The sequence below is a fragment of the Solea senegalensis genome, linkage group LG13 (genome assembly GCF_019176455.1).
Source record: "Solea senegalensis isolate Sse05_10M linkage group LG13, IFAPA_SoseM_1, whole genome shotgun sequence".
Classification (NCBI taxonomy): domain Eukaryota; kingdom Metazoa; phylum Chordata; class Actinopteri; order Pleuronectiformes; family Soleidae; genus Solea; species Solea senegalensis.
Window position 1 is genome coordinate 23,044,405 of NC_058033.1, and position 19,377 is coordinate 23,063,781.

At 41.9% G+C, this 19,377-nt stretch overlaps 1 protein-coding gene and 1 long non-coding RNA gene across 6 annotated transcripts; one reads left to right on the top strand and one right to left on the bottom strand.

Annotated features, from left to right (window-relative positions):
• Positions 1–597: 597 nt before the first annotated feature.
• LOC122780246 (cilia- and flagella-associated protein 54-like) lies at positions 598–18,516 on the bottom strand. 5 transcript variants are annotated; one of them, XM_044043115.1, is made up of 56 exons: positions 18,368–18,516; positions 17,394–17,499; positions 17,017–17,166; positions 16,729–16,894; positions 16,341–16,399; positions 15,982–16,125; positions 15,535–15,648; positions 15,206–15,307; positions 14,800–14,992; positions 14,600–14,698; positions 14,370–14,482; positions 14,159–14,273; positions 13,983–14,068; positions 13,753–13,890; positions 13,511–13,658; positions 13,379–13,431; positions 13,164–13,292; positions 12,826–13,066; positions 12,617–12,750; positions 11,863–12,060; positions 11,697–11,789; positions 11,410–11,598; positions 11,040–11,158; positions 10,818–10,965; positions 10,562–10,717; positions 10,325–10,447; positions 10,053–10,169; positions 9,845–9,959; positions 9,607–9,696; positions 9,392–9,518; positions 9,025–9,112; positions 8,618–8,706; positions 8,317–8,520; positions 7,952–8,097; positions 7,716–7,870; positions 7,443–7,640; positions 7,034–7,230; positions 6,711–6,846; positions 6,499–6,619; positions 6,179–6,340; positions 5,921–6,091; positions 5,280–5,367; positions 5,011–5,181; positions 4,870–4,936; positions 4,172–4,357; positions 4,011–4,097; positions 3,807–3,917; positions 3,574–3,624; positions 3,337–3,478; positions 2,961–3,124; positions 2,722–2,876; positions 2,489–2,612; positions 2,149–2,305; positions 1,859–2,016; positions 861–1,007; positions 598–745 (listed from the first exon to the last, which is right to left on the bottom strand). In XM_044043115.1, the coding sequence occupies exons 1-56, from the start codon at positions 18,514–18,516 to the stop codon at positions 629–631; spliced, it is 7,506 nt and encodes a 2,501-aa protein (XP_043899050.1). In that variant the 3' UTR covers positions 598–628. The 5 variants fall into 5 exon arrangements, with proteins under 5 accessions (XP_043899050.1, XP_043899051.1, XP_043899049.1 ...); XM_044043116.1 differs by having other exon boundaries at positions 7,716–7,867; positions 13,379–13,434; XM_044043114.1 differs by having other exon boundaries at positions 3,574–3,621; positions 13,379–13,434.
• On the top strand, positions 18,512–18,968 carry LOC122780252. The gene is made up of 2 exons (XR_006361674.1): positions 18,512–18,579; positions 18,879–18,968. It is a non-coding gene; the product is annotated as an uncharacterized LOC122780252 (long non-coding RNA).
• The last annotated feature ends 409 nt before the right edge of the window (positions 18,969–19,377 follow it).

Consider the following 19,377-nt stretch of genomic DNA (forward strand, 5'->3'; position numbering starts at 1 on the left):
TAGTTGTTCAATAGATAATTAATTATCTATTAATTTTGTTTATTAAAGGTGGTGGCAATGTTTATTGTGGCACGGTTAATTTGGGGAAATATTTTGGCTTTATTTTCATCTGGGTTGTTATATATAATAATAAAAATTTAAAAATAAGTTTTTGGGATAATTGATGTTTGGATGGGAGGGGCAGAAGACATAAATATAAAGAGTGGTCTACCTCCCACTCAGGCGGAGTATATTGTGTTACGAGGGAGGTAACACCTATTTTTGCTCACCAGTAAATTCAACTATTTTGAATTACTTTTGGCAATAGCACTTTGGGACATTTCATGTTTTTTCGCGATTTTCACCTGTCAATATTTTTTCACTATGCACCTTGGTTTGGACAAATAAACAGAGAAACAATATCAGTCGACTACGCCATCATCTTTGGTCTATTAAGGAGTTGCAGCAGAACCCCATGACACTGAGTCTTTGTGTAGAATCAAAAATCATCCAGATATTTACGTAACTGATGTATTGTGCTTTTGTATGATGGTGTAAGTGGCAACATGTACTGTATTCTCAATTACCTTCATCTTGTCCCTTCACAAATGGCAAGGATTCATACAAAATGCATTTTTTATTTTCTGAGTCACAGAGCGGTTTGCTCCAGCATTCTAAAGTATGGAAGATAGATGTTTCTGGGTCCAGGAGGAATAAAGGACACTTCTCCATCAATCAAAACCACACGCTCACCAAACAGACACAGCTGAAAAACAAGAAGAAAACACAAAAGAATTGTAAGGTTTAAACCTTTGCACTCATTTGAAATACTACATTTACAGTGTAATGCTGTACACATGGCTGTGTCTGTGTTTGTGTACCTGCTTTTGCAGAAGTTTCTGTGTCAGTTGTAGAAGTGGTGAACTCTGTTCTCTTCTCAGGTTGCTAAGAAGCAAAGTAGCCTTCAAAAGAGTCACATTGGACCGTGACGGTATACAAGTCTGTTCTGACAGAACACTCACTGCTTCCTACACACAAAGAACAGAAGAGCATGGTCATAACTACAAATATAAATAAAAAACAACCACAATAAAAGTGAGTGGGAAACAAGATACGACCAAAAAGTGCAAAATAAAAACCACAATCAAAAGTCAAGTAGTCGTGACCCATCACTGCGTGTCTGCTCAAAAAACATCTCAATCAATTAGTTTAACTCGGCCACAGCTGTTTGTGAGCCTGTTGTTTTCATGTGTTGTTGATGTTCAGAGAGAGAATGTGGAACAAAAGAGGAGCAGACAAAAGCGCCAGCCGTTATCGTATAGTGGTTAGTACTCTGCGTTGTGGCCGCAGCAACCCCGGTTCAAATCCGGGTCACAGCAACAGAAAATAAATACCTTACATTATCCAAAAAGATGTGGAAATTCTATTCTTATTGCTGTGTTTGAATAAACCTAAAGAATACAGGACATATATGTAATAAGAAGTATAAATGAAAGTTATGTTTATGTTTATTTCGGTCATGACATTTAGATCACTCATCACACATCAGTGTAGTTCACACAATACACATAACCGAAAGGGAAAGCGGGAGAAGCAAAAGCTTATCTAGTCTCGCCCCCATTATCATCATACATTACATAATTATTCTTTTCTTATGACATTTGACAAAGAAAAACATGTTTCAGCATCAGGTAGCACTCAGAGATATATTCTAGCTCTCGACAGTCAAATCAGACTCCATGTGTGTCTGTACATGTGTCCATGATATTCCGTCACGAGTGACAGTCTCGACATGTTGCCTGGCATATTCAACTTCCCAAAAGTCACAAAATAATCCCATCAATAGAGGTCAATAAAAGTGACAATAATGTCTGGGTACCTGAAGCATTGACATGCTTTTGTCAGTGTTTCCTCTCCGTGCTTCCAGTTCTGCAGCTTCAACCATGAATATGGCTCCAATATTGAAGTCTTCAAATAATTCACATTCTTTAAGTCCTTCCTGCAACACCCGAGCCGCCTCATCATTAATGTTCTTACCTTAAAAAGATACACACACACACACACCTTATGCAACACACAGGAACACGTCTTTGTATTTTAAATAATGCAAGATATTGCATCTTTAATCACATACCGGGGAAGAACCCTCATCACAACATATAATCTCACCTGAAAAAGGTGCAGTTGTGCCACAGTGTGCAGTCAAACTGTGGACCAGAGCCAGACGACAGCGCAGCCACAGACAAACTCCAATTCTCTCACTCGCCTCCACTGCTCTTGTACAGTCTTCATGTGGCGCGACTGACACAATGCAATCGTTCAAGTCCTGAAGACAGCAGTAAAACACACAGATGTAGATAACAACACAAAGTGTGATGTTATTCCATTAGTTCTGTTGTAATCTGTTAAATGACTAGCGAGTGTGTTGGTAGTAACGTTATCTTTGAGTACAATGGTATGTAAGGATTTCACACGCTGGAATATGAAGGCTAAATATAAAACATAATACCTGCTCTTTTGTGGTCTGGTAATGCAGGAGCTCAGTCACAGGCCTCTGAGCGTCTGCTGTGGATCCTCCCATGATCACAGGAGACGTCTGCAGCAGCATCATGGATGAAACTGCCATCTCACAGCTAAAGAGGACATTAAAATGCATAGTTATGACAGTGTAGACATATGAGGATAATTGAACACACACACACACACACACACACACAGTTCACATGTATAATTTAGGCGTACCCTAGAGCAACATGTCCTTGCTGCAGGTAGAGGTTGGTCTTATGAAGATTGGACAATATCGTCAGTTCCAGGTTCTCCATTTTACTACAGCACAGAGCTGTGAGCTGCTCTGATATGGAATGCAACAAGGAGGAGACTCCTTCTAACAAAAGAAACTACAACAGCGGAGATTATAAATATTTAAGTTATGTGCCAAGGATAAAACTATTTCATTCATATTATATAGAGAGTGATTTCACCTTCATGCTTTGTGGAGTGAGCTGCGTCTTTGTACCAAGACTCAGCACTTTTGTCTCCTCTGTCATGAGACAGGGACACTCAGTGTCCAGTCTGTCCACGTCACGGTTTTCTGAGTTTACCAAACAACGTCTCATGCTGGGATCGTCTGCAAGTCGTCGACAGTCTGCAAGATATTGACATTAATGATCACAGTTTAGAATGTAAGTGAATGTGAATGGTTTAGCTCAGTTACTGGTCAGTATGAAAAATGAAATTTAAGTTATTGTGATCTTGTGATGACCTGATTGAATCTCATTCACGGTCCTAAAATTGTGTCATGACATTTAGCACTGGACCTCTAAATAGAGAGCAGACACATAGATGATGCTTACACACCTGTCACTGCAGGGCCATGTACGGTGTTACTCAGGGCAAGGATAAGTTGAATTCGAGCCAGGTTGTATCTGAGGCATAATGTGGGTCCACACAACATCTGGACCGCTGGAGCAAAGTCACAGTTCACAAGTTCTTCCACAGCCTAACATCCAACAGCAAGCATCACATATACTCAGAGTCCACTCAAAAAACAATGTGCTCATCACGTTCACATCAGCACAGAGAGACAGAGTTTACCTCAGCATTGTCCAGCAGAGACTTGTTACTGTAGAACATCTTCACAGGCTGCTGCACAACAACAACAACAACAACAACAACAACGACGATGATGATGATGATGATGAACAAGAACAAACAACATGTTTTTCAATATGACAGAAAGTATGCCATGACGTTCTGTGTGTTCAGGTGTTTTGATGAGAGGGAGGGGTTGGGAGAACATAGCTGTGTGGTTCTCTGTGTTCTCATACTTGGTGATTGTCTTGGTGTCCACTGGGCAGAGGGACACCGATTCCTTTTGTGAGTTGTCCTGCCTCCTTCACAGCTTCAGAGAACAGACACAGCTCAGTGAGGGCACGGATCTGCAGAAAACAGCAGCCAAGATTACAAACTCTACCAGGACCACGGGAGGAAGGAAATACACTTAACTGAGAGAAGAGGATGAAAATTCTGACCTTGAGTATTTTGCCTTCAACATATCGATGCACATCTCTACAAATGGCCCCCACAAAATGCAAATAAAGAGCTAGTACGGGCAACAGCTGAAATCAGAAACACACGACAATGAAGTATTTGGAGTTCCACATGACAGATGAACACAGATGAGTTTACTTACCTTGACAAAATAACCTGTGGTGAAAAGCCAGTGGCAGATGAAGTTCAGGCTGCTCACAGTGGTACCAACAGGAGCCCGGTGAGGGTCAGAGAAAAGGTCGAGTCCAGGGAGCAGTTCCTCTCCAATACTATGGGAAGCATAGCGTAGGTCATCTTCAGGTTGAGCCAACGAGCAGCAAAGCACACACTACGGGATGTGAGGAGAGACATGAGACAAGAGACGTGTCAGAGAAGAGACGCAGGTACTCAACATGTGTCTCTGTCTCTAAACAAGTCCGCCTGTGAGTCCCAGAGTTAGATTATTTAAAGGGTTTTGGAGGCCTTTCCTCTGCTGGTACATAGAGCTGACCTTTGACCATTGGGAGGACTGCACAGTTGAGTTATCAGTCCACTGTCCCAGTCAGGGTAGACACAGCAAAAATGTAAAGAGGCACATTTTGTAGATAAATGACTGGTGCCAGTGCTACACCGAGGCCTGTGTGATCAGAGAGTTGCGGCTGACGTCCTGAGTTGTTGTTGAGCTTTGTGCTTAGGAATGTAAGAAGACCAAATAATACGTTTTTCTCTTACAGCTGTATGTAAAGAACAAACACATATTATTCTTTACTCTGTTGTGTTTTGGATGCAGTTGTCCTTCTTTCTTTCATTTCTAGCAATAATAGAGGAGACACAGTAAAGTATACTACAGTCAAGTATTACCTTAAAGAGGAAAGCAGAAAGAAGACAGCACTTGGTTCGTTGGCTGACATTGGAAGTAAAGACATGTCTGTAAATCAGAAGAAACATGTTAATAACAACCACACAAAATAATACTGAGTCGGTCATAAACCTTAGACATACAGTGCAATCTTAGCAGTGAGCCCAGCAGCCTGGAGACATCCCCACATGCCAGCCTGTTTCAGAGTATGTTTCAGGGAGCTGCTTCCAAATGACGCCCCGTCCCATTTCTCTACAGCTCGTGAGCTCTGTAATGCACAGTCTACAGCTTTACTCCAGCACGAGTGAGCTGCTCTGGAGACAAAAAAAACAACAATTCAAATATCATAACATTTATGAAAAACTCAACTTACTCATTTATTCAGTACAATTGAGGAGAACACGTTTCTAACCGTATGTTTCCATTGTAGAAATGAAGGTTTCCCAATTCATGCAGCGCCTGAACTCTGAGGGATCCATGAATGTTGGCCTGGAGCAACCCTGAAGAAAATGGAAAGTAAGACCTTTATGACACCAACAGCCTGTCGTCATGTTATTAGATGATCTGGTCATTTAGAATGCTGGTGCTCTCTATACACTAACCTTGGACAGCTTGTCCTTGTGTATCATGATTGTCATGATCATGTATTAGGATTGTTTCTTTTGAATGAGCACCTGTATTCTGATCCCGCTTCTATGCTCCTATATTAAATAAACATCTACATCACTGCTGTCACAAAAAAGACTAAACAAAGAGAGGTGAGGAGGCCATCTTTAGTGCATCCATCCTGAGAGGTCTGATCACAATTAGACCGTGTTGAGTTTGTCGTGTGACGATCTGTGATTGGATCTCACTCCCCCCTTCTGTACTAGAGCTGTCCACGTGAGTGTACATTGAGGAAGGATGTTAAAACCTGGACTGAGCAGGGTGCATCTGAATGCAGCTTCAGTGATCAGATCTCAAATAATTCAATTTGTCTTTGGTGCATCCAAAAACACAGATGAAACGGCAGGATGAAAGAGGTCGAGACACACAAACTAGTTTATTCCTTACTAACGGTGGTAGAGAAGGCAGCAGTGATGGTCGGTATGTGGTCATTGCTGATAGGGAGGCTGAAGAGAGCGTTTGGAGAGCAGAAGTCCTCCTCTGTCAGATCACAGATGTTTGGGGTGGGAATGAGACTTGAGTCTTCCATGCTTGCAGAATGACAGTGAGCTGCAAAGCCTGAAAAGCAAGGAAACACAGTGTGCGTGAGAAACATCTGTTGTATGAGTGAGTTGAGTGTGTCTACTCAATCACAGGTGAACTCACAGGGCTGTGTGTGTGCCAGAAGCAGCGACAGCAGTGAGCGACTACGCTGGAGAACCTGAATACAGTGTGGTCGTCTCTCCAGAGCTTGACGGTAACACCTCAGTGTGTCTTCTACATCCAGAGGAACACACACTAGTGACATGGAGAGCTGTATTTCTGCACCTTGGACACAGAACATAAACATTTTAGTAATTTACCACAGTATCTCACGTTCCACCATTGCTTTGTTATGTGGAACGTTATCTGGTGTATTACGATCAAAATGACAACTGTGTTTGTGAGTAAAATATTGTGACATGACTAAAGCTACTTCATCAGACCTTTAAGTTCAGCTGCATCTTGAGGAGTGGAGTGTGTACGTTTGTGAATGTGTGGTTTCTGAGCGTTGTGAGGAGACCCTGCACACAGCAGCTGGCAACCTGCATACGTCCTGTCAGTCACCTGAAACATAACATCATAAAGACAGCACATGAGGAATGGATTCATTGTTGCAAACACGTTGTTTCTGTGTGTGTGTGTGAGGATGTACGACCTCTTTGCCAGTGACTTTCTGTGTCTTTACATGATGTGGCTGCGGAACTGCAGGTCCTTCAAAACAACTAACCCTTTCCAGCAGCCTCTTCTGAGCATGGATAAGAAGAGGAGTTATGACCAAGGCATAACGTTCCCTGAAAACATACACATACAAGGAGGCTAATTTCCATCACCTCAAATGCCCTTAGATGTCCTTTTTTCAGCAGTTTACTCTGATCTAATGATAAACAAAGTTTCTGATTGAAAACGTCTTCTATAAGTCATTTTAATAAGAAGAACTTCACGTTAGCTTTCTTTGTCTCAATACAAAATCTAACTCACCGTGTGTAGGAATTGAAAAGTAAGGCAATGTGGGCCAGGCATTCCCATTTGCCACTATGATGGAGCTGCTCCAGAGTTTGTAACACCAAGGTACGAACCCAGCGCAGGTCCACCTGAGTGCTGTCATCCAGTGACGCAGAGAAGTGGAGACTGGACTCCAGCTCCTCAGTTAATTCAGTGTCATACAAACTCCACAGCTGGAAGAGAGAACCATATGAAAGTCTCACACAGCCCCATGTCATTTTTACAAGAAAGACAGTCTTGACATGTATATATATACATATATACATATATATATATATATATATATATATATATATATATATATATTATATACAGGTTTTACAATGTAGATGTTTAGTTTTTAAAAGGAACCAGTGTGTGTGTGTGTGTGTGTGTGTGTGTGTACCCCTAGTTTGTTCAGCATGTCCATGGTTAGGTCTGTAGCCACAGACAGTAGGCGGGTGAAGGTTGTTTGTAGCCATTCTGCTGTCAGGGGGAAGTCAGGATGGAGGTGAAGGGTGGTCTGAATTCTGCAGCTTTGTTCCCACACAGTTTGACACACACACTGCAGAGTGGTCCAGTGACTGCCACGATGAGCCAACACCTGGAATACAGTCACACAAACGTCACACACACTCCACAAAGCCTGGGTTTATGTCACTCTGTGTGAGGAGAGTACCATGGCCCTGTGGAAATGTAAAGCAGCTTTGTTGAGTGAGTCCAGCATCAGAGAAGCTGTGTGACTGTTCTCATCAACCTGCTGTTCCCTGGCTTTAGAGGGCTCCTCTCCCTCCTCACAGCTCTCCTCAGTGATGGAGTTATCAAGTCTAACTGCTGGAAGAAAAGGAGGAAACAAGTCAACTAAGAGATTTACATCGTTTCCCTTTCTAATTTTTCAGTGTGCCATTTCCTCACCATCTTCTTTTACAGCCACATGGTTCCTAGAGGAGTCTCTCTCCAAGACCACCTCGCATTTAGAAGACAGCTGTTGCTCCTTTTTCTTCCGTACCAGGACACCAGAGTAGGCCAGAGAGAAACAAACGGGAGTTATCTGGCTGTACCTGAGCAAAGCACATACAGCACACAATATGAGAGACACATCATACACAGCATTATGGAGGAACTTCATGCTGGAAATACTGGAAAAGTTTCTCCGAGATTTACTGTAAGACTTCTGAGGCTAAGACACCGATGTCACCAACTAAACTCACTAAATCAATTAAATACATACTTTCAAGTATTTTACGGAAACTTGATGTAGCTGTTATGTTTTAAAGAACCTGTGATGCTGTCGTGTGACTCCTCCATGCAGCTGGTTCAGGCCCTGATAAAGCAACGCTATATGTGCTTGAGCGATGCTGAAGTTCAGATGTGACTTCCACACTCTCTCCTCACAGCACACTTCCCTCATCTGACGCTGCTTCTTGTGGCGTTGGGCCACAGACGACATCATGGCGTACAGCTTCTTCACAGTCTGCGTCTCCCTGAGCAAACAGAGAGAGAGCCAGTTAACATGCAGTTACATGAACACACAAACACAAATGAAATGACACACTGAAAACCCTAATACACACACTTTACCTGTTCATTGTCACACTCAGGATTCTGCTGTATGGGATTTTCTGCTTGATCTTTTTTCTTGTGTCATCAGTAGATGGTGTGTTCTTCTTCTGTTTTAAAAAAGCGTGTGAATTTTATATTCATTTTTATATTAAAACCAAAATTTTAAAACTAAAACGGATGACGGTACTAATTTTATATTAGTACCATAAAAAAATGAAAAAAACATAAAATTAAGCTCAGTCCACAAGGAATTTGTACATGTGGTTCCAGAGTAAATTTGGGCTGATTTATAAAACATTACTCAGGGAAATAATTCAGCAATGCCAGAGGCAAATATGAAAGCTGCTGCCACAGGTTAATGAAATATGAACCGATGTTTTCAGGAAAGCGTACTGTATGTGCTTGTGCGTAAATCAGTATTTTACCTGAGGTGGTTCATTTTCTTCTGAAGCCTGAACACTGTGACTGTGACTCTCCGTACATCTTAAGGACAGCATCGTCGAGGCGTCACGCCTGAGAAATAAATGCACATACGGTTAAGTCTACATATTCTAATATCAAAACATGTTAGAATGTTAGTTACATTCGGTCCGGTTGGTCCCTGCCGAGTCGCAGCGGCTCGGATCAACCCTCCATTTGACCTCGACATTTCGTTGTGCAATACCAGTTGTTGTATAATGACAATAAAGATGCTTTCCTTTGCTACGTATGTGCAGGCCAAATTAAAGTCAACAATACAATGCAGTAACACTGATAGCGTTAAAAAATGAACGCTATATAGTAAATACATACCTGGAAAGAAATTCTAATATATTTTGGCCCCACTTTAGGACCCGGTCTGGGTCGCCTTCCTCCATGGTTCTCTTAAGAAGAAGCGCTGCATACTCTGTGAAATATGCTTTTCTCCGGAGTTTCATTACTGTACAGTAAATATAAAATAGATAGACAGATGTTAATTAACATCAGCAATTGATCATGAAAGGAAGTTAGTGCATGTGATTATGTACCGTTGTCATAGACATCCTGTAATGTGCTACTGTGAATCAGATCATACAGAAGGGTTGGATCCTCACAGCCGGTCAGTGGACGAGGAATCTCTACAAAAATAAAGACAGTCGGGCTCAACATGGATCATTGTTTAACTGCAGCGTCACCTATGCTTGAGGAAGTTCATGACTGTTCACAAAACAAACTGGGGAAATTAAATATACGACATAGTATAGGCTAATACACAAAAACAATGACCCTTTCCTGTGGCGGCAGCTGCTTCAGGTGTGAGTCTTTTCTTGTTCTTGGCCTGCAACGCCTTCAGCTGAAGACTTATCTTCATTCCACACTTGGCTGCAGCATGATCTGCCGTCTTAAATAACACACAAACAAACACACAAAGACCAAGATTGTAGAGTAAATGATTCTGCAGTCATGAGATGTCTGTTTTTCTCCTCTTTCTTACAGCTTCATTGACAGTTGTGGTGATCTGTAGCTGGGCCTCATAGACGTCCTGGAGCAGCCTACGACCACAATCCATCAGAGCCAGAGCCAGCTGATACTGACCCAGCACTCGTGACGTCTATTATACAAAAAACAATGTCATCATTTTCCCAGCAATGAAGTGATTTAATACAGTTCATTTTCATTCATTAAATGAACCCTATTGTATTTTATAGACCTCTGTAACCTTTATTTTGTGCGCACACAAAAATACAATTAACTACAAATAAACACCTTTGTGATATAGTACGTCATGCAGGCGATCATGTGCATTAATGATTCTGAGACGTTTCCGGCCCGTTTTTGTTTGAGAAGATCTGAATTCGCCTCCAAAACCATCAAGCATTTCTTCAGCACCTGAAGATCACAACAAAGGCATCGTTCACAGTTTGTGACGTTAGATTACGGACGCAGTAATATTTGCTTTGGTCAAACAGAATATCAAGAATTGTAATAGTGCTTTGTGCTTACTTGTATCACAGGCTTGCAGGGAATCTGGTGGAAGATTAGAGGAACTAGAAGACCATAACAGCTCACTACAGCCTGCACAGCAGCAGCATCGTCATTTAAAAACATTGACAAGTCCAGCGCTACCAGTAGTCGCTCACACTCTGACAATCTGGCTTCCTGCAAACAAACACAAGCAAAAATCTCATGTTAAATCCATTATACACACACTTTTGAACTCGACCCTTGACCTGAAAAGACTGTTGGCCAGTATACAGACCTGCTCCCATATGAACGGTCCATTTTCACTGAATGAGTCACAGTAGAGAGAACTCTGCTGAACGTTGATCTCTGTCTCAATGAAGATGGAAGTCAGGAGCAACTGACGCAAGTGAGGAGAGGAGTGTTGAAGGGTCTGTTCATTCAGCCTAGTGCACGGTGAGAAGGAGATAAGCAAAGAAATACAGGCTCTTTGATTTGAACTGTGAGGATGTAATAATACCTGGTGGTGGCGAGTGTGTCGTGTGTACTGTCTGAGCACGGGTCAGGGCATGTAATGTGGTTCCACAGTTCCTTGCAGGCTCTCTTTGCTAAGGAATGCTGCTGTGTTTGAAAAGACACCTGAGCAAGTGAAAAAAAGCCACACACACTATCAAGTCCATGTATTCATTTTACTGCCACAGCCTCTCCACCAACAACAGGTCAAGTTTGTTTTTTAGATGAGTCAGTAAAGAGATAAGTTTATGGGCAAAGAATTTGTAAGTAAATAGTAAATAGGTGCAAAACAACCGTATTGGACTGGAGACACAGTACTGAAGGTCGTGATATCGTGAGGTGACAAACTTGCGCCAAGTAGGCAATTCACTGTGTACCTGAGCCAAGTGAGCCCACGTGGAAAGCAGAGGCACGGGCATGGATGCCAGCAGTGGGAACGTCGTCCGTCCAATGGCATTGCCCAGTAGCTTGCCCTGGTTGTTGTAAGCTGCAACAGCAAACACGTATTTCTGGTTGGGCACAAGCCCCTCCACTGTCAGCACACATTTCCCAGACACTGCTGGTACCTGGAAACACACACAGGTCAGAGCTCATGTCAGCGACACACACGATGACAATAATGGGCCTCATTAAATCTCAGACTCATCTGTGAAATAAACTCCACCATATTCTCAGTTCCTGGCAGGCTGCAATCTCCAAGTCGAACTTTCTGATTAAGGCCCTCAGCTGCACGGCCGCACAGTTGGTACCAGCACACCTGATAAAAAATACACTGTCATTTGTGTTGGATGATTTGTGAGATTAACAACATTATTAAAGCCCAATCTCACTTGTTTCTCCTGATTATAAGGCGCTGGGGCAAAGGTTAAGGAGTGGTCAGTGCGTGAGAGCAGGATGGGGGGAGGTGGAGGGTTTTCTACTTCCTCCTTCATTTCTTTATCTTTATTTTCAGCTGCAGTCCTTGAGATGGTGGAGTGATACAGTCTTTTCTCCTCAACTTCTGCTTTTTCTATCAGAGACGAAGCCTCCTGGCAAGAGCACACAGACAAACCTTTTCAATTTCATCAACACTTTTCTAGAACTCTAACCTGACCGTAGGTGTGAGTTTGAGCGTGAATGGTTGAGATGGACCCCGTGTCAGCTGGGATTGGCCCCTGAGACCCTCATGTAGAGGATAAAGCCTGATGATATAAAGTATATTACACATACATACAGTATGTTGGTCTAAGTGTGCAAATGTTTGACCTTGGATTAAAGCACTACCATATTTCTAAAACAGTGTGTTCCAGTGAGAGCTTACTACTCAGATGAAGAACAGCTCATTCACCCACAAAAACCTGAGAAGAGGGAAGCAGGAGAGAGTTGAGAAGGAGTGTTTCTCCGTAGTTCCCTGACATGCTGGAGAAAGGGAGGTGTGAACTGTTTGTCTGCAGTCTCACCATCTGATGGTGCTAAATCTTACACACTGGACCTTTAAATCCCAGAAATGACTAAACCCAACAGACACACAACAAAAGTTTTGCTGCTTTTGTTGTGTGTGTGTGTGTGTGTGTGTGTGTGTGTGTGTGTGTGTGTGTGTAAAACCTTTAGCAGACTCTTGGTTTTGCTGCTTTTATTTGTTTCCATGGTGTTGAACACCAGCGATGCTTTCTGGATGAGGAAAAGAGCTCTGGACACCTTGTTCTTCTTCATCTGATCCAACAGGTCAGACTCGGCAACTACACACAACAATTGATGAATCAGGACAATTGGATTATATTCTCAGAAATCACCATTTAATAATGTTGTCTGACCTGCATTTAGCTGCAATAACTTGAGAGACGCCCTGTGGCGGATGATGTTTATTTCAAAATGAAGATCTAAAACCCACATATATGCACATGTGGATTGTTTGTCTCTGGAGTCTTTAACTCTTTCTGTTGTAGTTTGCATTTCCTCTTTTTCCTTTTTACTTATTCCATCATCCTCACGTCCATCTTCAGATGATGTTGGAGAAGACAGGGAGGGAGTCGACGGAGGATGGGGACAACATTTCTGTCAGAAGGAGACAGATAATACTCTAAAACTATCATTTCCATCCACACTGCAGTGCTGAGATTATAGCTCAAGGCAGCACAGGTCGATTGCCTACCTGCATGAAGGCAGAGTCTGTGATTGCTGAGGAGTCTCTGGGCAGCAGTGTAGCAACACCCTTTTCCAGAGCATGAAGACCTCTCCTCGTGACCTCAAACACCTTCTGTAGCAAATCTGTGCTGGAGCTCTGCAAGCACACACAAACACAGACACTCATTACATTTCCAAACATTCATTCATAGGTTTTTAACAAATCTTTGATGCTACACATACCTGAAGAAGAGAGAAAGATCTCCCCGTCTGTCCATCATAAACTGCCTCAGGAGCTGCTGCACATAACATTTGACAATAATCAATCTTTCACGAGTATGGTTTTTGTTTGGTCCATAGAAAGTATCCCCTCACCTGGATGTTGTGTTTGATTGGCGTGTTCAGCGACACATTCTAGCCAAATGACCAACGTGTGGATCATCTCTGTCACCACTGTGCAGTCCATAGTAGCCAGGTCATAGGCAAAGGCCACCTCACACAGTCTATACAAACACCACAGCCACTGAAATACAGTTCAACACAAACAGTATTAAACACACTGTCAAGATTTGAAGTCAAATTCATGTATTTTTGTCTAAACAGTGCTAAATACATACCTTGTCGTATGCATCTACCTTCTCACGATAGTGTGAAAACTCTGGATTTTTCATGTTATCTCTCTGTAACACCACCTTCACTTTACCCCAGAGAAATAACACAACATCCAAAACCAGGTCCTTGTCCGGCTGCGACTCCTACACACACACACGTACATGGACAGTGTACACATACAGACACTAAAAGTTCTCATTTCAATTTAAACCTGAACCACAACATGAAGACTTACAGGGGCAGAGTCACACACTGACGTGTGCAGGAAAGCTGTCAGGCAGATGTACTCATCACTCTGTGAGGATGGAGACTTGTGTCTGTCTGCAGGAAACACCAAACACCAACAATAAGTGACACAACTGACACAACTGACATTAACTGACTGAATTTGGCACATTTGACTTTTCCCACCGGCACTCGTGTTGTTGTCTTTAGGAAGGCTCCTCTGTGAAGACAGCACACTGTTGCATCTGTCAAGTAAAGCCAGTTCAATCTCTGCCTTCCTGAACGCCAGACCTTCCACACCCTGACACAGAGAAACAACAAACAATAATCTCAACCTGGAAACACAAGAATACATAAGAGAGACCTGACTGAGATGTAATAGATCTGTGTCACTCACAGACAAAACCTGCAGCATCTCTTTGGCAAGTTCAGTAAAGGTGTTTGGCTGCTTGTACTGAAACAACAGTTTAATAAACCTCACCCCAGACATGATGGCTACTTTGTTTTCCCCTAATGAAACAGACAGTAACAGATCACATTGTTATGGCACAACATTTTCAGACTAATATACAAAACAAACATCCAGCACCGCGACATAGCTGTGATGTAAGAAAAAACCCCACTCACCATTAATGGCTAAATCTATTAGAGAGGATGTTGGTGTCAGAGTGCTAAGACAAAGTTTTGGGAGGTCATCAGGTCTTTGCTCACTGTTAGTTGTGACTCCTTAACAAACATAAAAATGACATCACGGTGAGCATTTCACTCCTTAAATCCCTCCTCACATTGTCAGCATTGTGATTCCTTTTTATTTTTGTTTTGCTCACCAGATAAGATGCTGATGCCAGCAGAGAGGAGTTCCAGGATCACTTCCTGAAGCTCTGGTTCGTCTGGCATCCTCGTCTGCAGCGGCTGTCTTGTGCTGTCCCAAAGTGCTTCTAAGACGCCCAAGAACTGAGCTGCCCGGCAGTCAAACAGGGCCACCAGGGTGCGCTCTGTTGCAGTGCGAGGCCATGACACCTAAGGTCGACAGAGGTGTTCAGACATCACATCTCATATGTTTCAAATAATTGAGTATCAAGTAGAAGAGTTATTATATCCCTGCCTGAGGCAAACTGCAATACTTAGGAAACACTGGTGTACGCTAAAGTAAGTCTTACTAAAAGCATGTATTTAAAAATATTAAAATATCAAACTTTACACTGAATAATCAATCAAGTGTAAAGTCGTTACATTAGGTATGTCTCTGAGGGTGTTTTTAGTCTTGACTTTGACCAGAGCTTTGGGTCTTCTTCTGGCCTCATACACTGTCCGCTTGAACATCATGGCACCGAGCTGGAGAAAACAGATTTCAATCATCTTTAGAATCAAACAAACAGCCATGAGCTGTTGATTGTGGTCAGAGAGTCACAAGAACATTCATATCTGTGTTTGTGTTCATACAGTAACACTGATGGAGTTAGAAACTTGGGCTAATTTTAGCTTATCGGAGTCAAAGATTGGCATGGGTTTGTATTTGCATGTACGAGTATGAGTCTATGTTGATCAGCGGAGTCTCCTGCCTTGATGGAGGCTTCTTTATAAGCTCTCTGGGTCTCTCTGGTGGCAGGAATTTCACTCTGCTCCTCCAGCTTTGCGAGCTCATTGATTTTCCCGAGGGCTCTCCTGGCAAATTCCTGAAAGCATTTTGACACAAAAAAAACCAACTGGTTCAGAATCGTTTGTGTGTATCTTTTCCAGGTGTTTCAGTTTCACTCTATGGCACTAGTATTTTTAACACATTGAAATATGAAACCTTTGTGTAGCAAGTAATACATCGAGCAGAATGTTATGACATAATCCAGTGAAACTAAGCAATACATGTATTTTAAAATAATCAGCTAATTAACACCGCACAGACTGAGAACAGGTTCATGAGAATGAGACCTGATAGCATTTGTTATATTAAGCCTTTGAACAGTCACTTGTGAAGATTGTGTGTTTGGATGCAGATGACGTGTGTCTTTCACCTCTGCCTGCACTAAGGCCTGGTTGTCATAGTAACAGTGGCAGACAGCACAGTAGAGCGTGACAATCCATGGCAAATTGTTAGCAGTCATCAGAGGAATGGACAGTTCGAAACTGATGCTTGCCCACAGAAGGTACTCCAGAGCCTAAGGAGCAAAAAGGACAATTTCTGTCTTAGTCACAACACTTACAGACCAAAATGAATCAAGGGACAGAAACTAATGTGTAGCAGGGAGTGAATCACAGCAAACTCACTATTGCCTTCCATTTTACCTTTCTCCTAATAGCATATCAGACGTGACAAAACAACAAGAATACAGTGGTTCACGTCCCAACTGTCATGCACTGTAGCTCTAATTACCTGTGCACTACAATTCTTGGTCATCAAATAACGACAGATGGTGTAGATGTGTAATGTACCTGAAAAGTTATAAGAAAGAAAAGATGAGCACGATGAGGTTAATTCCACAATCTGATATCTAATACACTACAATTCACGATTTCTCACTTCACTTTAAGTAGTAGATCACTTATCATTAGTTCATTTTAAATATTGCCATAAAAGAGAAGTGCTAACATACTGTATCTCTGGGCATAGTAGGGTACCATTAGATCTTTATTACTAACATTGTCACTTTTTTTCTCATTCTAAATTAGTAATACAACACTTTGTGCCATTTCTGTTCGTCTCAACTCGTTCTTGCTACTTTTTCTGTCAGACTAAAACCAGATCCGTTGTACAAATATACCGTTATAGATTTGCCAGCAGAGGTGTTCATGTTGCTGAAGCGCCTGCATCGTGATCCTGAGGAAGTTCAGCACACACAGCAGTCGAGAGGACCCGTCCTGACTGAGGACGCCGTGCCTTTCCTCCATCTTAAAGATACACAGTGCAGAGCTGTGCATGGCACGAAACTACACACACACCCATGCAGAGGTCAATATCAGTGACTTTTCCACACAATAACGTTTGTAACTTTGGTCAAACATAACACACACAGTTCACAAACAACCTCACAACACACAATAACGTGTACCTTCATGGCAAACTCATCTTCGTCTGTGTCAAATCCTTCAGGGAAGAAACAGGCCATGAAGTGGTCCACGCTTGTGATGTCAGTTATGGCCACTGAGCTGTACTGCAGCAGGTGGAGGCTGTAGCCCTGCCACAGTGCCACTTCATACACCTACAGGAAAAAAACATCATATAATGAACTGTGAAAATACTAAAGGGCAAGAGATTGTACATGTAGATAAAAAGAGACAATAGAAAACATGTATTTGACATTTTTAAAGTGTGCTTCAGTTTGTTCGTATTATAAAATACACAAATCAGCCATGACATAAGAACCATGGACATGTTTTAATGGCTGATGAAATGCATTCAACTTCCTGTTCGGAAACTATAATTTACCTTTATTCCAAAGAGAAAATCTGCAACCTGCATCATTCGCTCCTGGTAGAACTTTGAAGGCAGTCGACGTTTGTACTTTCCCCATATGTCCACCAAGATTTTAATCCTGCAAAGGAAAATCAATCATATCACAAATGATTTGAAACGAGACTGGAAAGAGGACAATCAGTGTAAAATAAAAACAAATATCTATTACATCTTCCAAGCACATAAAGAGCAGAGAGACAGTGAGCACTCATAACTGATAATAATAGAACATAACTGATAACGGTTAATCACTCGTGACAGTTCTCAAAAAAGATGAAAATACTTACATTGTGTTGCTCAATCATTTAATTGATAGTTTACTTATTTAAAATCCTGAAAAATATATTTGGTAACGGTTAAAATTACTTTATCTCTGCTAACCGGCTAACCAGCACTAGCGCTACACACACATTTGGGACATTTAATTTATTTATTTCTATAAATACACACATTTATTGTCAATGGTTGTGAATGTGTCAAGTCTTTTTTAACAGCAGCTCAAAGAACATAAATCTATCAGTTTGAGCATGAGAATGTGGGGCTTTAAATTTGTAATTTAACTACAGTCTGACTGTAACGATCACCCTTATTGTGTGTGTGTGTGTGTGTGAAGGCACAGTTTCCCATTAGCACAAACGATGGAGACTTTGTTTTAACAGCAGCATCATTTACATCATCATCATCATCATCAAGTATATCATTTGTTAATTTTACTCCAGTCAAATTACCTTAAAAATGACAAACGTTGGGTCAGAGACGTTTGTCCTGAGGACAACGTCAGCCCTCAGGCCCTCAGTGACCGGAAGTGGGAAACCCCATACATTACGTCAGCTCGCTCTGAACCGTTTCAGCTAATTTCATGGCTAATTTACGCTCGAGCGTTTGCTGGTTTATCTTCGGACACACGACTGACGCCTTTAACACCAATTATAATAACATTATCTTACCCTTTAGCGAAAGAGCCGTTGCTGTCGCGTGTGTCTGAAGAAACTCGTCTCATCAGCGTCATAAACGAGTTCACGTCTCGTTCGAACGCTGAAATCACCGGGTTTCTTTTGTCAAGTTTCCCGTGATGTGTAGCAGGTACCACGTCCATGTCTGCGGCCACGAAGCTCGGGTGTTTCTGTCACAGCTACTATATCCAACAACAGCAACACAAGTAAGTTACAGGGCCATGGCTCGTTACCATGGTAACGACGCACAGGCGAGCGGAAGCAGAGCAGCTCTATCACTGTGTTGATATTTGACCAGAGCAGCTGCTGTCAGGCCTGGTCCTCCTGCAGTTAACTCATAAAAAAGTAACAAGTCTGTGAGAAAATGTGATTTGTTTTTATGAAAAAAAAGTGACGTCATTCAAGTTAGAATTGGTTTAGACTGCGTCTGTGTAACACGACATGGAAGCTACTCAATGAAATATGTGGTTTTAGATAATAATAAGTCTCATTGTCTGTCCAACAGTGTCCTGCGTGGAGAGGAGATATTAATGGAGACAAATGCTGCTCTCTCCTTCCTTTGATCTGTTGATGGTTACTGTGGCAACCATTGAAGGTAAATACCCGTGTGAAGGTTCTTTGTGAGTGGTGAGTTAAGTGGTTTGCTCAGTAACTGTTGGTAAACTGTAGATGATGCTCTATAATAACCATTAGTAACCTTGATGACTTGTTAACTTGGATAGATGTTGTGCCACTGTTGTTATAGCAATGTCTAAGTATTATTCTGTAATTATTACACACTCAGTAATTCTGTTACATGGTCAATGAAAAGTCATTTGGCCAGTCCAAATGGCAGTAAACAGCCCGTTTGTCTGGCTGCAGTGATATTTGGAGCAACACATGTTCTCCCTCATACTTCTGATAAATACAGTGTTGTCATCTTAAATACTTTCAGTCCCCGTCAATCAGCTGACATGATGCATTACAACACATGTGTGCAAACATAGTGAAAAACACAGTACAGT